Source organism: Dreissena polymorpha, chromosome 12 (genome assembly GCF_020536995.1).
Source record: "Dreissena polymorpha isolate Duluth1 chromosome 12, UMN_Dpol_1.0, whole genome shotgun sequence".
NCBI classification, from domain to species: Eukaryota; Metazoa; Mollusca; class Bivalvia; order Myida; family Dreissenidae; genus Dreissena; species Dreissena polymorpha.
Window position 1 is genome coordinate 64529778 of NC_068366.1, and position 16115 is coordinate 64545892.

The 16115-nt window shown below is 33.6% G+C and overlaps 1 protein-coding gene across 1 annotated transcript in view; it reads left to right on the forward strand.

Moving 5' to 3' along the window:
- The window catches only part of LOC127852935 (heat shock 70 kDa protein 12A-like), a 30380-nt gene extending 22755 nt beyond the window's left edge, over positions 1–7625 (forward strand). Inside the window, exons 5-6 of the mRNA XM_052387015.1 lie at positions 6090–6224; positions 6321–7625. Of these exons, the coding sequence (XP_052242975.1) occupies positions 6090–6224; positions 6321–7240 (1055 nt within the window). The 3' untranslated portion in view covers positions 7241–7625. The remainder of the gene's footprint in view (positions 1–6089; positions 6225–6320) is intronic.
- Positions 7626–16115: the final 8490 nt, after the last annotated feature.

Below are 16115 nucleotides of genomic sequence, written 5' to 3' on the forward strand. Positions count from 1 at the left end.
AACTTCTATCACTAATCCTTCAATGAGAGAAAATCCAACAACTTAATGGATAATAAGAATACAAATAATACTTTTTTAAATGAATTTTATGTTTATAGGCAGTTAAATAAAAATAATAATCAAAATATCAGGTGAACAAAAATGGAATTTTTTAATACAAAACCAGGTCTTAGAATTACCCAGCCCAACATAATTATTTGTCAATGTGTGTAACTGAAGTCTTTGTTTATCTGTTTTGACACTTTGATAAAGCCTTGTCAGGGATTTGAATGCTTGATTGTAATACCAATAAATAGAACGCTTCCAACCAGATTAACTTTCCTTTCTTTAATTAAGGTTTTCTTATCAATTAAACCATTATATTTTATTAAATTAATTTTCCCATCTAACATGAATAAATAAGTAAATGTCATAATGTAAAATTCTAAGAATTAAATGAAACTAATTAATCAACTTCAATACTTGACAAAGTACTTAAATAATAAAATAGTAACCTAATAATATTATTTAAATCCAATGCACAAATATTATAAATACAAAATACTTAATCTGTTTCAATTTTATATGTTGTAACATAGTTTATAGAAAAAAAACATTGGTTGGATTGCATTTGACAAAAAACACTATGTCATCTTTCGTTTACATACTACATTTATCATCGTCACATCAAAATTGTGCTACAAAGTCAAAATTATAACCCCAAACATCTGTTCACAACTTATGTTAAAATATGACAAAGCAAATGACAATACAATCTCATATAAAAATATGGGGGTGAATTGTCTTGGGGGTGAATTGTCCAAGGAAATCAAATCCTGGAGTGAATTGTCCAGGGGATGAATTGTCTTGGGGGTGAATTGTCTGACACCCTTTCCCCCACCCACCTAATTTTTATTGAAAAATTGAGAAATTTGACCCATTTTATCAGCTATTTTAAGATGTATATTTGCATCACTTCAGAGAGGCATGGGAGTAATGGCATGCAGAGTACATTCAAACAGAATGCAATTCTAGTTTCGGCTACATTACTCATTAATTTCAACCATGTGCTGTGTTTATTTAACTAAAGTCTTTAAATTTTTCATAATTTACCTTCAAAGTTCTGTTCTGTTTCTGCAGCGTGAAATATTGACCTTCGCAAAAAGTGAAAACCTCCTTTTTGAAGATCCAAAATATCCTTGCAAGGGAGCTGTCGCTAGTTCCAATGTGTTTTTTACAATATTTTGATACATTCTTTCTTAAACCTGACACAAGAAATACCTTTTATAAATTCCTAATCGATTTTTAAAGACCATAGGTTACCCATACCCTAAAGATATGTAATTTTCCCCCCTTTCACTGATATGTGCCCGGTACGACTAAAGTGCGTATATTACTCATATTCGCGAAAGGGGCGAATATCAACAGATATCGGCTGTTTTAAAATGGTTTTTTAACATTTTTGATATGGAAATTCTTCTATGAATATAATTCTTCCTAATGTATTTATTCTGTTAAGATCGAGTGAACATTTAAGTGGTTTTTCGTGACATTTGTGAAATGTCTATGTAGTCTTTGTAGAGCTCTTTTTCCGCGTTCATGTTTAGTTTTTGTTAATTATTTGTATTCTAATTTCTAATTTCTATTTAATTGTTATACATTTTATATAAGCTTACATTTTTTACTTTTTTAATAAGCTATGAAAGATTTTGAAATGTTCATACGTTAGTATGTTAAAGTGATATTATAGGAATATTACAGTTTATAGGTGTCTATCGCAACCGTTGTTTATTTTTGGTGTTTTCACTTCATATACACTTATATTTATTAATGCAGCATCAACATACTAAAACAATATCCCGGAAAGAGAAAAATAATGCATTTGAATATCAACCGTAGTTTCGTTTTGACAACTGACGCCACACAAGATTCGATTTACGATGTGAATCTAAATCTAGTTTTAGTGCAGATTTGTTCATACGACACAAATACACTATTTTTTTACGGATCATTTCGGCTTAGAGGACTAGGTGAGCCATGTAAAATATTGATTATAATATATACTTTTTATAAACAACTGGTAGCAAGATGAGTTGCAGATAATTGGTCTGTAACCACATTTAAACTAACTCTTTTGACCTGTTAATTATGTTCAGCTCAATTCAACAGTGAAACATGCCCATAATATCACTTTAATTGTTAATTTTGAATTGTAATAATAAACCATATATCACCTAATCAGTCAACAAAGTAACAATACCTGAAAACACCATATCCTATTTCCCACCCCTAAAATTACAATAAACAGCTAATCTGTCAGTCATTCAGAGCTGACGAGGGTATTGACTATCGAGGGGTAGATAAGGCTATTACTGATAGGGTTGCCTAGGAATAAGGCTGTAGTATGGAATACTAAAATGAATATTTTAATTTGTCATGCTTTACAATTTAATATTTAATTAATAATGAAGAACCGTAACTCATGTTCAAATTTTAATAATGTTGGGCAATTTTATTAAATTATTGATTAAATACACATTTGATTATGTAAAATTGTATTATGACTGATTATTATTGTAAAATTAATAATCTTTTCGTACAACAATGTTTACATACATGTAGGTATGATAATCATATATACGCGGTTTTTATGATACTAAGCTATACGTATTTGTACTCACGTTAACATTATTGTTATACGTTTTTTAATTATAATTTTGTGCGCAATAAGTTTTCCATAGGTAACGGGATCTTCATTAATTGTTTTATGACAAATTATTAAATTCTTAATAATTCATAGTTTTATCAGTCTTAATGTCCTATTCATTAAATTACAATATTAGTGTACATATTGTAAAGCTTTGATAATGTGTGTAAATATTGAAATAAATATTAAAATAAAAGTATATAGATGTATGTCTACTTGTGTACATATTGTAAAGCTTTGATACTGTATGTAAATATTGAAATAAATATTAGAATACACGTATTTCGATGAATATCTACTTGTATACATGATAAAGCTTTTATAATGTGTGTTAATATTTTAATTAAAATTAAAATAATAGTTAAAAAAATATATTTTCAAAAGTACTTTTACTGTCTGTTATAATGTGCCGATAATGTAACCTGGTGTAAACACTATTTGTTAAAAAAATGTGTTATTTTGTGAAAATATTGCAATAAAAAGTATTGAACTAAACTCTGAAAGTATTTCTCATTTGTGTTTATGCATAAATAACTCATTTAGAACCCATTAACACATCAATAGTTTCACTACCGTGCGAGTTGACTTAGGCACGAGTTGACTTCCGTGCGAGTTGACCAAACAACGTGCGAGTTGACTACCGTGCGAGTTGACCTAGGTACGAGTTGACTGTAAACCTTGTATTGTGATGTCGTCGTGGTTATGTTGTTGGTCGTGTATAGCCTAAAAACAATGTTCATATTCTCGAACATGACTTTAGAGTTCGAAACATGATAATGGCTAGAAAATTGCTCTATTTATGTTAACAGTCTTAATTATATTTTACATTAAACTGTAATTTGTTGATAAAAACATTGCAGAAAAAAGCATCAATATTGCCAATATTCGATCATATTCGCTCGTTTCGTTCATATTCGCGAATATGAGTCATATACGCATTATAGACGGACCCAAACTTTCGAGCAAAAAACTTCAAAAACTGTTAAACGGGAATAAACAACACAATAATACAATTCCGAAAGAAAATAAGTATGTTTCCAATGCTATTGTTTTTCTGGATTGTATTTATCATCACAGTAATGGATAAAAGCAACGCTTGGATTATCAAAAGGTAAATGTAATATATTTTTGAGATAAGTCACTTTATTATTTATACATTGAGTCTTTAAAATTATTTAACGTTTTAAATTCATCTTTCCAGAAATATCAATATGTGGGTCTAATCTCTTACAAAAAGACATTTTATTCAACGTAACGTACTGAGTTAAGAAAATTCAATAATTATAAATTGATTTTGACACCTTAAAAAGAAAACATCAATTATTTAATTAAGTTTGGTGTCTGTTACTCTTTATACAATGGAATATATTGCAATGGGTATAAACTGTTTATTGAAGTCTGATCCCCCCCTCCCTTCTCCGGTCAAACTCCCATGGAGGTTCTTTATAAATTGGAGTTAGACGGGAGGCTTCCGTCAAACTCCCATTGGGATTTATTTTAAATGAGAGTTTGACGGGGTCTCCCGTGAACACCCCGTTTGAGTTTAATGGATATGGGAGATTGACGGGATCTCCCGTCAAAATCCCACGGGGTAAGAAAATCTGCAAACACTTTATTTTCTTATTAAAGTACATATTTCTTACAATTATAACTTAAACATGTGTATTTGTAAACATTGAAACAGAAAACAAAACATAATATTTAAATTACATTTTTTTGTAAAATATAGGTGAAATTCTCCCGTCTGGAAAAAAAATTCCCGTTGGAGAATTCTTAACGGGGGATGACAACTTTATCATCAAATAACTCTACTTTCCATAAACATTTTAACTCTTTTTTTTTCAATTATATGTATGTACTCATTGCCTCCTACAAATATGCACAATTTCATAACAATTGTTCAATAAATAAAAAAAATAAGTTTGCAAATAATCTGGATTTGCAAACTTAATCTGGATACTGTTATTTGTTTATTTTGTTTCAAGTAATGAGTATTGCTTTACATTTATTAATAACAGGGTGCATGATAAATGGATATAAACACACCGGTGAATGTTGCTCGTTTTTTTTCAAATAATTTTTTAAAACAATTTTTCTGGAGAAATTAAACTTGTGCATATAACAAAGTTTTTTATGTGGCTTATAACAGCGTGAACAACATCAGAATTACTTTATTTAAAGTTACATCAAAATCAACAAATATTTCGTACAGTATTTCGAAACAATAACGTTAACACATACACAATTATTGTTTCGTATAGCAGTAGCCAAAATTTCAACGCCAGATATGGTCTGGTAACATTTAAAGATTTAAAGAGATCCAAAATGCTCGTTTTTATTTTTGTGTGGCGCGCTTTATTTCATTTTAATTTACCGCATCGATATCTATTCATACGACACACGAACACTAACTTGATACATTAAAATGTGTTAAATATACTGTTTCGCAAAAAGAGCATTTTGTTTCTTGTTAAATCTATGTTACCAGACCACATCTAACGTTGAAATGTTGGCTATTGCACGGAGCGTATATTGACGTAGAGTCCGTGGCTATTGCTAAAAGGAACATCGATTTTTTATGTGTTAACTTTATATTATAGCTATGTTCAACCTTTTTTTCCATAGAAGTCAGCAGTCGGGTATTTAGTGTGATAACTTGAACAAATCGTACACTTACGCATACAATTACACTGGATGCGATCACGAATTTAAATATACATCTTAAAATTATGACTTGATTATGCATGACCTTTTGTTCTGCAGACTCAATATTAATATCAGTTGCCTTTTACCAATACTAGAATTACACTTAATACAGATATAACTACGAATAAAAATAAACGTTTATAAAAAACATTACATACTAATGCATGTGGCGTTAATGCCAACATTGTTTCACAAGGGGTCATATGTCTGATTATGTTTAAACACAAATCAAAATGTCCTGTTACACCAAAAGGCCATTTAAGTGATAATGACACATTCTCGGACTCCTTGCAGAGGTTGCAGAGGTTTCAAGTACGAGGATTAACCCATAATGAAGCTTAAAAGTCACATTAAGTGATAATGTAATTGTAATTGTTTATCATCAGAGTTGGAGTTATTCCTCAACGAAATCATAATAGCATTAACCAGTCAACTATCTAATAGTTTAAATACATGTTCTCAATGTTTTGTTCGACATTTATATCCACACTTTCTCGAATTGTAACAATTTCTTGGACACCATAACGCAAAATTTTCTTGAAACGTTATCTTCTCTTCAACCAATGAGCAAATTTGATGTTCATTATTCGAAATGTTACATTTGGTTGTCATTTGCTAAATTTTATCAAATGCCCCGATCCATTTGGAAATTTTTACGTGTGCGTTTAGATTGGGACTAAGTAAAAATTCATTGTAGGGGGTACAGTTGACATCACTGTGCACGAGGTTGTTGCAAAAAGAAAACTGAAAGAACTGAACCACGCCAGCGGAGATGCTTGGGGTGGAACTAGAGTTTATGCAGCCTTCGAAGAGTTCCTACATAAAATTGTTGGTAAGCACAGTGTGACAGTTTCTGAATACATTGAATGGATACATCTATATCATCGTTACCAATAACGGTCTATTTAAGTGCACTTTTGTATTGCAGGAAAAGATGTTTTTGAGCAATTCCAATCAACATATGTTGAGGATTGGGTGGGACTTCAGCGCCAGTTTGATTTGAAGAAACGAAGCATCGAGCCAGGCAAAGACGGAAAAGAGACCTTACAAGTTCCAGTATCTCTTTCGGAGGCGTATATGGCCATAAAAAACGCTGATATGCAAACTGCTATTGAGAAAGGTCCATATGCTGGAAAGATTACATACACTGCTGGAAAGATTCGCGTTCCGAGGGACATTATGCGGGGTTGGTTTGAAGAATCATGTGAAAATACAGTTAAGCACGTGAAGGATCTTTTCAAACAAGTTTCATGCAAAGCAACGTCCAACATACTGATAGTAGGTGGATTTTCAGAGTCCATCATGCTGCAGAGAGTTTTAACTGACGCGTTTCCTGACAAACGAATTGTAGTCCCTGAAGAAGCAGGGTTGGCTGTTTTAAAAGGAGCTGTGTTGTATGGCCATGACCCTATCACCATTACGTCTAGAGTCGCTAAATGCTCTTACGGAATACGCGTGTATCGCGATTTTGTTCAGGGCACTCACCCAAACGATAAGAAGGAGAAATTTGGTGATAGAGTCAAATGCAAAGATGTTTTTGCCAAACATGTCACAAAAGGTCAAGAGTTGGTTGTAGGCGAACCTCAGTCAAAACAAAGATATACACCGTTGGAGGCCGACCAGTTGTCGCTTGTCTTTGACGTCTATATATCGTTGGATCCGGACCCGAAGTTCGTTACAAATGAAGGATGCTCGCACATAGGTAAGCTAGAGGTCGAAGTTCCTGACAGCGGTAGAGATAGGGGCGTGTGGGTGAATATGATTTTCGGTGGGAATGAGGTCGCTGTGGAAGCTACAGAAGAAAAAACAGGCAAGAAATCCAAAGCCACGTTTGATTTCCTTCAATAGTCATTAATGAATTTTAAACAAAATCATTTGAAACTACAATTTATTGATTTTTATTTGACATGAACATTTATAGAAACAAAATAAATTGATTTATTTTACAATAATTTATATATTAAATACTGTGTAATATTTCATTCGAGTGCCGGTGTGATGTTTTATGTATGAATAATGCATATAAAGCATGTACATGTACACTATGTTTACCCATTATTAAAGTTTTAGTTAATGTAGCAAAACGATATTTAAATATGTATCTTGATACTTTAAATAATTGGTTAATATAAGAACTTTTGAAAAATTATATCGTTCGAAACGATAGAATATAATACATACGGAATATTAAAGTAAGCGTATTCGAATGTTCTAATAAAAATATAAAACTGTGCGTGTGTCTTTCTTAAGTATACACATGTAGACATTTATTTAGTTTTAACCTATTTATTTAAGCTCGATTGCATCGAAAGCCTTGGGCTTACAGAAACGCTCTCGAGTACGTTTCCTGGGCTTGGTGTCTTTGGGGAAGATCTAGAGAACGCTTCCCGAGTGGGGATCGAACCCGTGATCTCCCGATCGCTAGGCGGACACCTTATCCATTACGCCAATGAGACATTTATTTACATGTTAGACCAAACAAGGAAAACACAAAATATGCCTTTCTCTGGCAATAACGTATTTGCCCAATTACAAATGTCATGTGAATATTAAAATATAATTATTTTTATATTGTATATGTTGTATATTATTACTATAACTTTAATAGTGGTTTGTTGTATGAATATACACATGCAATTCTAACATGATTGAATCATAAAACAAAAAGGGGTCCAACTAAACCCAACATGACACTCAAGTGTATGATACAATATTATACAATATATAATCCTTCACAAGACATAATATTTAAATAGACCAAGTACTACAACGTAAAGGCTTTCCGACTAGCGCGGTGGTTGAAATATGAGCTTTTCACTTCTGAGACCCGGGTCCGATTCCCGTTCTCAGCGAATGTGAGTTTGGTATGTGATCACCGTACGAAACGAGTGTATTTCCTTCGGGCACTCCGATTTTCCCACACAGCATTAGACTTCTCCAGAATTGAATATAATTCGAAATAAGTCCAAACTTTCGTGAGTCTAGAAAGCAAATTTGGTAGGAGTCCTGGGACAAACTCCGGGTCTTCACATAAATCGGTCTCTGGCCCGGAAGGATATATAAACTTCGAAAAACACACACGCTGTAGTATGAATTTCCCAAATTAAATTGACAAAGAGGGGAGCATTCAAATCCAAAACACCGATGGCAGAACACGAATCTGCGCACATGGATGCGGTGAAATCGCACTTCATGCTGCCAATGTACGCAGGTGGTAAGTACTCAAAAGTACACTGAGTTCAGAGTTGCTTTTTAAAATAACAGTTAATATGAGATAGCAATATAAGGTCAATTTTAGCTCGACTTTTACTTGCACCATCGCCTATGTCCCAGCTAGGTTTAAGTTATTCGTTGATCTAGTTTATCATGAAATTTATTGAGTTGATTTACACGTAAAACATTCATACCCAACATTACATGAACTCGTGGACATTGTTCGGAAAATTTGTTAAAAGTAATAGCCTTTGGACAGGCACAAATTAATTTGCAAATACGTGTACGCTGATTTCATAGAAATTGCTTGAGGTATTTCATCCAATCTAAAACATGCCTTCTTCATATTGAAATGAAAGAGTTGGATACATGTGGTATTTTTTTTTGTAAATGTGTCAAATGATGATCCTTTTACACTTACAAATGTTCACTTTAAAGGGGCCTGTTCACGTTAAGTAAATTTGACAAAAAATGTTTCAGATTTGCAAAGTTTTGTTGTAGTTATGATATGTGTGAGGAAGTAATACTGAACATTTACCATGCTCTAACATATCTGTTATACTCGCATGCATCTTTTGACGAATTGAAAACCTGAAAATTAAAAAGCGTTGCAACGATAAACGATTTAAAGCGGGTATATACGATTTTTTATATGTGTTTAATTGTAATATATTGATAAAATATGTTACAATAACACAAAATAGGCAGGACAAATTATACATTAAAGCCGAATTTCATAAAATGCAGCAAAGACAAATTAGCGCCCCGAGCCGATAGTGACGTACATATTTTCCTACAATAACCGAAGCATTCGTCTTTGTATTATAAACCGTTAAACTACTCCAGGGGTCAGTGGTTCGAGTCCAGTTGAGGCTTACGTTTTTTCTTTCTTTAATTTTATTCTTGTGTTTTACTTGAGCTTGTTAGATCCAATGTTAACATTTATCAATATAAAGCATTTTTTCACAAACTTCAATACATGCCACAATCTGTGAAAAGGTCCCTTAAAGACAGGTTAATGCTTTTGTCTAGCTAGTCTCTACTTATAAGCTATGAATTTAAATCAATCTTTTAGACATTCATTAGTATTATTCAATAGAATGATTTTTTATATACTTTTATCGACAATCAGCGTTTTGTTTACATAACAATTCGTGCAAATGCCTGGTAGGAGTCACGACATGGAACTACTAAAAACTGACCAACAATCTAAAAATGTGTCACCTGAGAACATCACCTGTCTACAACGGTCTTTTTGGCCATTTCAATTGTATGACTGCTGTTTAAAGATTGGCCTGTATATATGTGTGTTACCTGATATATCTCAGGCTGGTCGTTTAACGGATTTCTTGCATTATAGCAATAGAATAAAAGTCTTGCTTGATGAACACAAGCAAAGTATTTCTTAGGTCCATGATATTGCTAAGATGTGTTTACAAAATGTTTAGGCAATCTTTTTTAAAACACGTTTACTATTTAACTATATTATATTGAAACATATATGTAAGTTTATAGTTGTTTGACACGCAGGCTTTACCAGGTTTAAATCCCAATGCCTTTCATTGACCGTTATAATGCGTTGACCTCATCTTTAATCCTCCATCTCACCGTCGTCGTGCGTCGCAACATTTTGGCTCGCTTACCATGTAGAAGCCATTTTTATTACTCAATCTTTGTGAAACGTGGTCAAAGTGTTAAGCTTGAAAATATTTAGGCAAAAATCGAATTTGGGTCAAGTTTGGTCGAACATTAGGTAATGAGGTCACACATTGTGAAAACGATGTATTACTCAATTTTGATGAAAGTTGATTAGATTATGAATTAGATTATGACTCTCTACGATATCTTGTCAAATTTCAAAACTGGTCACGTAGATCAAACACTTGGCAACATCTTAGAAAATCCATGATAACACTATACGCTGCATGTATGACTCAATATGGATGACACATGGTCACGGTTATTTTCTTGAAAACATCTAAGCCAAGGTTAAATATGGTTCAGGTGAGTTCAACAACTAGATCGCCGGGGCATATCTTGTTTCCGCTGTGGATGCAATTATTAAGTCTTGTCGGAACTTTTTTCATTAAAAAACAACACTTCATGCGTCATTTCTGACCTCAATACGAGAAAACTTACTATAATAGTCTGAGTATTTTTTAACCCTGTTTTGGGTCAATTGATAAACTGAATCACGTGAAGAAAGAAACAAGGTCGTTAGGTCAAACAAATCATTAACAATTGTGATCCGAGTCGAACATAGATTAGCGCGTTTGGGTCATTATGGTCCTCTTGTTAGTTTAAGTGGTGTGGTGTATGTTATTACATGAGTTATATTAGCAACAAATCGATTGCCTTAAATAAAAGACTTGCGAATGCGAATTAGTATTTATTTTCCGTTATTTTTTATGGAGTTTATTCGTATACTTGATGCATACGCACCTGTTTAGAATATATAAGTAATAAAAATGGTTTGTACTCTCTGAAAAAATTACATTTTAAATAAATCAACTGATAATCCTTTTTTTCCTATAATATTCATAGTGTAATAACAACGGCAGTAAATATATTTACAAACAAGATGTGTTTGTGAAACACTATAGCCCCCCCCCCTATATATTTGACCTTTGACCTTGAAGAATGACCTTGACCTTTCACCACTCAAAATGTGCAGCTCCATGAGATACACATAAATGCCAAATACCAAGTTACTATCTTCAATATTGCAAAAGCTATGGCCAATGTTAAAGTTTGACGCAAACCAACAAACAGACAGGGCAAAACAATATGTACCCCAGTATAGACTGGGGGACATACAAAAACAGAAGAAGTAGTGTCTGCAGAAATAAACTTTACATAACATTTTATTTTAATCATTCGTATTTCAATTAGTGAATTATAAAGATTAATAAAACAATACTTCAGTTAAAACATATAGTTTTGTAATAATAAACACCGGATACGGTTAAACCCCTGTGCGTTACAATATATCGATTGCTTAAGAAATCAATTTGAATCAATGTATAAGCCTTTACCTTAACTGTAACGGAAGTTATTTAGTATGTACAAATCAATTGAAATGATAAACGTAATATACGCATACGGGAAATTTAAATTTGGCTATTAGTACAGCAGTATAAAATTTGAGACATTGGTATCTTAAATTTGGTATTTGTATAATGGTAAACAAACCGTTTAGGTATTTTTTATTTCTTTTATTAAGAGACGTATTGTGTGTTACTGCTCTGTGGTTACAATATAGAACACAAATCATACTCAAAACAAAGAACGAAAACATAAGATAATCGCAAGTGACATGCAGTATCTCCGAAACGAGTGGGCCTGAAAGGCCCAAAGTCGCTCACCTGAGATAACAAGATATTATTGGGACAAATCTTCTGACCAAGTTTCATGAAGATCGGAAAATAAATGTGACCTCTAGAGTGTTAACAAAGTTTAACTATAGACATATAAGGAAAAATGCCCCGCCCCCAAGGTGGCCATGTTTTTCAACCAATCGGCATCATTTTTTAACTCTTCCAAGATAATATCGGGATGAATCTTCTGACCAAGTTTCATGAAGATGGGACAGTAAATGTGGCCTCTAGAGTGTTTAAAAGATTTTACTATAGCCATATAAGGAAAAATGCCCCGCCCCTTGTAAGCCATGTTTTTCAAGCAAACATAATTAGTTTCGAACTCATGATGATTGGACAAAAAAATGTGGCCTCTAGAGTGTAAACAAGGTTTTACTAAAGCCGTATATAGCCATATAACGAAAAATGCCCCGCCCCTGGTGGCCATGTTTTAAAAGCATCCAAAACCATTTTCAAACTCATCCAAGGTATCATTGTGACAAATCTTCTGACCAAGTTTGATGATGATCGGAAAATAAAAGTGACCTCTAGAGTGTTAACAAAGTTTAACTATAGCCATATTAGGAAAAAAGGCCCCGCCCCCAAGGTGGCAATGTTTTTCAACCTACCGGCATCATTTTTTTAACTCGTCCAAGATATCTGACCGAGTTTCATGAAGATCGGACTATACATGTGACCTCTAGAGTGTTAACATTATTTTACTATAGCCATATATAGCCATGTAAAGAAAAATGCCCCGCCTCTTGGCAACCATGTTTTTCAAGCAAACATAATTAATTTCGAACTCATCCATGATGTCAATAAGGCAAATCTTCTGACCATATTTCATGAAGATTGGACAATAAATGTGGCCTCTAGAGTGTTAAAAAGGTTTTACTATAGCCATATAAGGAAAAATGCCCCTGGCGGCCATGTTTTTCAACCAAAGGGCATCATTTCTGAACACGTCTACTATATTATTGGGATGAATCTTCTGACCTAGTTTCATGAAGATTGGACAATTAATGTGGCCTCTAGAGTGTTAACATGATTTTACTATAGCCATATAAGGAAATATGCCCCTTCCCTTGGGAGCCATGTTTTTCAAGCAAAGGTTACCATTTTCAAACTCATCCAAGATGTCATTGGGACAAATCGTCTGACCAAGTTTCATGAAGATCGGAAAATAAATGTGGCCTCTAAAGTGTTAACAAGGTTTTACTATAGCCATATAAGGAAAAATGTCCCGCCCCTTGGCGGCCATGTTTTTCAACCAACCGGCATCATTTTCGAACTCGTCCAAGATATTATTGGGATAAATTTTCTGACCAAGTTTCATGAAGATCAGACAATAAATGTGGCCTCTAGACTGTTAACAAGATTTTACTATAGCCAAATAAGGATAAATGCCCCGCCCCTTGGCAGCCATGTTTTTCAAGCAAAGGTAACCATTTTCAATCTCATCCAAGATATCATTAAGACTAATCTTCAGACAAAATTTCACGACGATTGGACAATACATGTAAGAGAGTTAACAAGGCAAATGTTGACGGCGCACGACGGACGACGCACGACGGACAAAAGCGATCACAAAAGCTCACCATGAGCACGTACATGTTCTGAACAAATTTCATGAAGATTGTACCAAAAATGTGACTTCTAGAGTGTTCACATGTTTCACTAAATACATATAGAGAAACTGCCCCGCCCCCTGGCGGCCATGTTGTTTCACCGATTTGGACCATTTTCAAAGTCGCCTGAGATATCAATGAAACCAATGTTTTGCCCAAGTTTCATGATGATTGGGCAAAAATTGTGTGTTGTAGAATGTTCACAAGGTTTCTCTATAGCCATATAAGGAATACTGTCCCGCCCCTTCGCGGCCATGTGTTGCAACGGACCGGAACCATTTTTCAACCAACATATAATTTAGACAAACATTTTGACAACGTTACATGAAGATTGGTCATCAAATGAGACTACTACTGTGTTCACAAGTTTTTTCTTTGTTTGACCTAGTGACCTAGTTTTTGACCCAGCATAACCCAATTTCGAACTCAGCCGAGGTATAAATGGGACAAATATTCTGACCAAAGTTCATGACTATCAGACAATAAATGTGGCCTCTAGAGTGTTCGCAAGGCAAAATGTTGACGCCGCACGACGCACGACGGACGACGGACAAACGGCGATCACAAAAGCTCTCCATGAGCACGTTGTGCTCAGGTGAGATAAAAAACATGGGGCATAAAACATTTGTTAAATTGCTCGTACGTTTCATAATCAATACCTGATACACATGTATTGACAATGTTTTAATTTTCGCCTTATTAGACATAAACAAAAGAAAATAATTTGGTGTAGACCGTAGTAATATCAATTGTGTCTTGTTCTGTAAAAATTGGGCATAATGCATGTGCGTAAATTGTCGTCCCAGAAAAGCCTGTGTAGTCTGCACAGGCTTATCAGGGACGACACTTTCCGCTTATGACATTTTTCGTTTAAATGAAGTCTCTTCTTAGCAAAAATCCAATTCAGACGGAAATTGTCGTCCTTGATTAGCCTGTGCGGACTGCACAGGCTAATCTGGGACGACACTTGACGCACATGCATTTTGCCCAGTTTTTTCAGAACACGACTCAATTGATTAAGATGTATTAAAGATTCTATACCACGTCAGATTTATAACCACGATAGAAATAAGTACACATTTAACTTATGTATGTTGTTTGTTATTTTAAATTGGCCTGCTTAAAACTGTTAGACTTTGAAGAAGGCATACTGTCAATTGTTTATATGAGTTATTCTTGATATCTGCAATTATTTATGGACAGTTTAGTTGCATTAAATAATATACTTGTACATGATTCGCAGTGATTTTTTAAATCCAAAATAATAACGTCTTTTCATGGGTCCATTTAAATGAGTAAATGCTTAACGAAAGGAATCACATATTATCGAGTGTAGTAAGCAATTAAAATAAGGCATGTGTTGACATTCAATGACAAAAAGTGAAAGTATGAAGGTAAAAGTTTTGTTTGTGTGGTTGTTTTACTTTCGTTTCTATATATTTGCTTTGCGTTGTAATCAATCAAACTCCGCGCATTCGATTATGCTGGGAACAAAACAAAACAAAACCATGCGCAGATTAAGGTAATCAATATGAACGTTTCTGTCTGTTCATAGTTGCGATGATATTTTTATTTATCACCCATTCGCTTAATGACATAAGATTAATCTCCATGTGTCTGTTTTCGTATTATACATTTTATACTACGCAGTAGTGGTTCATATGTGAGTTTGTCTTGTTCTACGTTCGAATTTGTAGTACATGTATTTGCATGTCCGTGGCACGTTGTATATTTTATATTTCAAAAACAAACATATCATTTACTCATAAAAATTAATATTTACTTCTTAACGTGTTATTTTTTTATTAAACATTTTGAATACGTGAACATTTTTTAACGAAATATGTTGGTTTATTTACTGATGCCTTCCGCTGTCTTCAATAAAACCCTCCTCACTTTAAATATTCTGGCTACGATTGCCTACTAAAACTACCGCTGTATTGGTAGAGACTTACTCCAAAATTTGCTATTGTTTTGAGACAAACAAGACCTTAATAGGAATTAGCAAACCATTACAAAATCCTTTCAACCGTTATTAACCGATATTATGTAAAAGTAAATATTATTGATGGATAAGATGGGACTGCGTTTTTAGCATTAAAGGATTTAAGGGGTTTTCGAAGGTTATGAAATTCGCTCAGATTGCACCGTCCCCTGTATAATATTTGCAAATTTTATTTAAGATCTATAAGTAACTTTCCTAAACTGACAATACAATTAAACAAGTTCATTCAATTTATATAACAAATCATCAGAGGTTTGTGAAACAGTATGAACATGCTGTTGTCAACAATCATCATCATTGCTTAGGATAAGATGCATTGACATCCTCATAAATTTAAATTACGTCTGCAGTAACTCCATATCTGACGGTACACGCCACTTAAAATACTATCTTATAAACCTATAAAATAGATCGATTTCCAAATTAAGAAACAAGCAAATCAAAAACGCTTCGACACCAAAACAAGACTTTATTTAGAGGTCTTCCGATGATAGCAGCACATTTTGAGAAACCCTAAA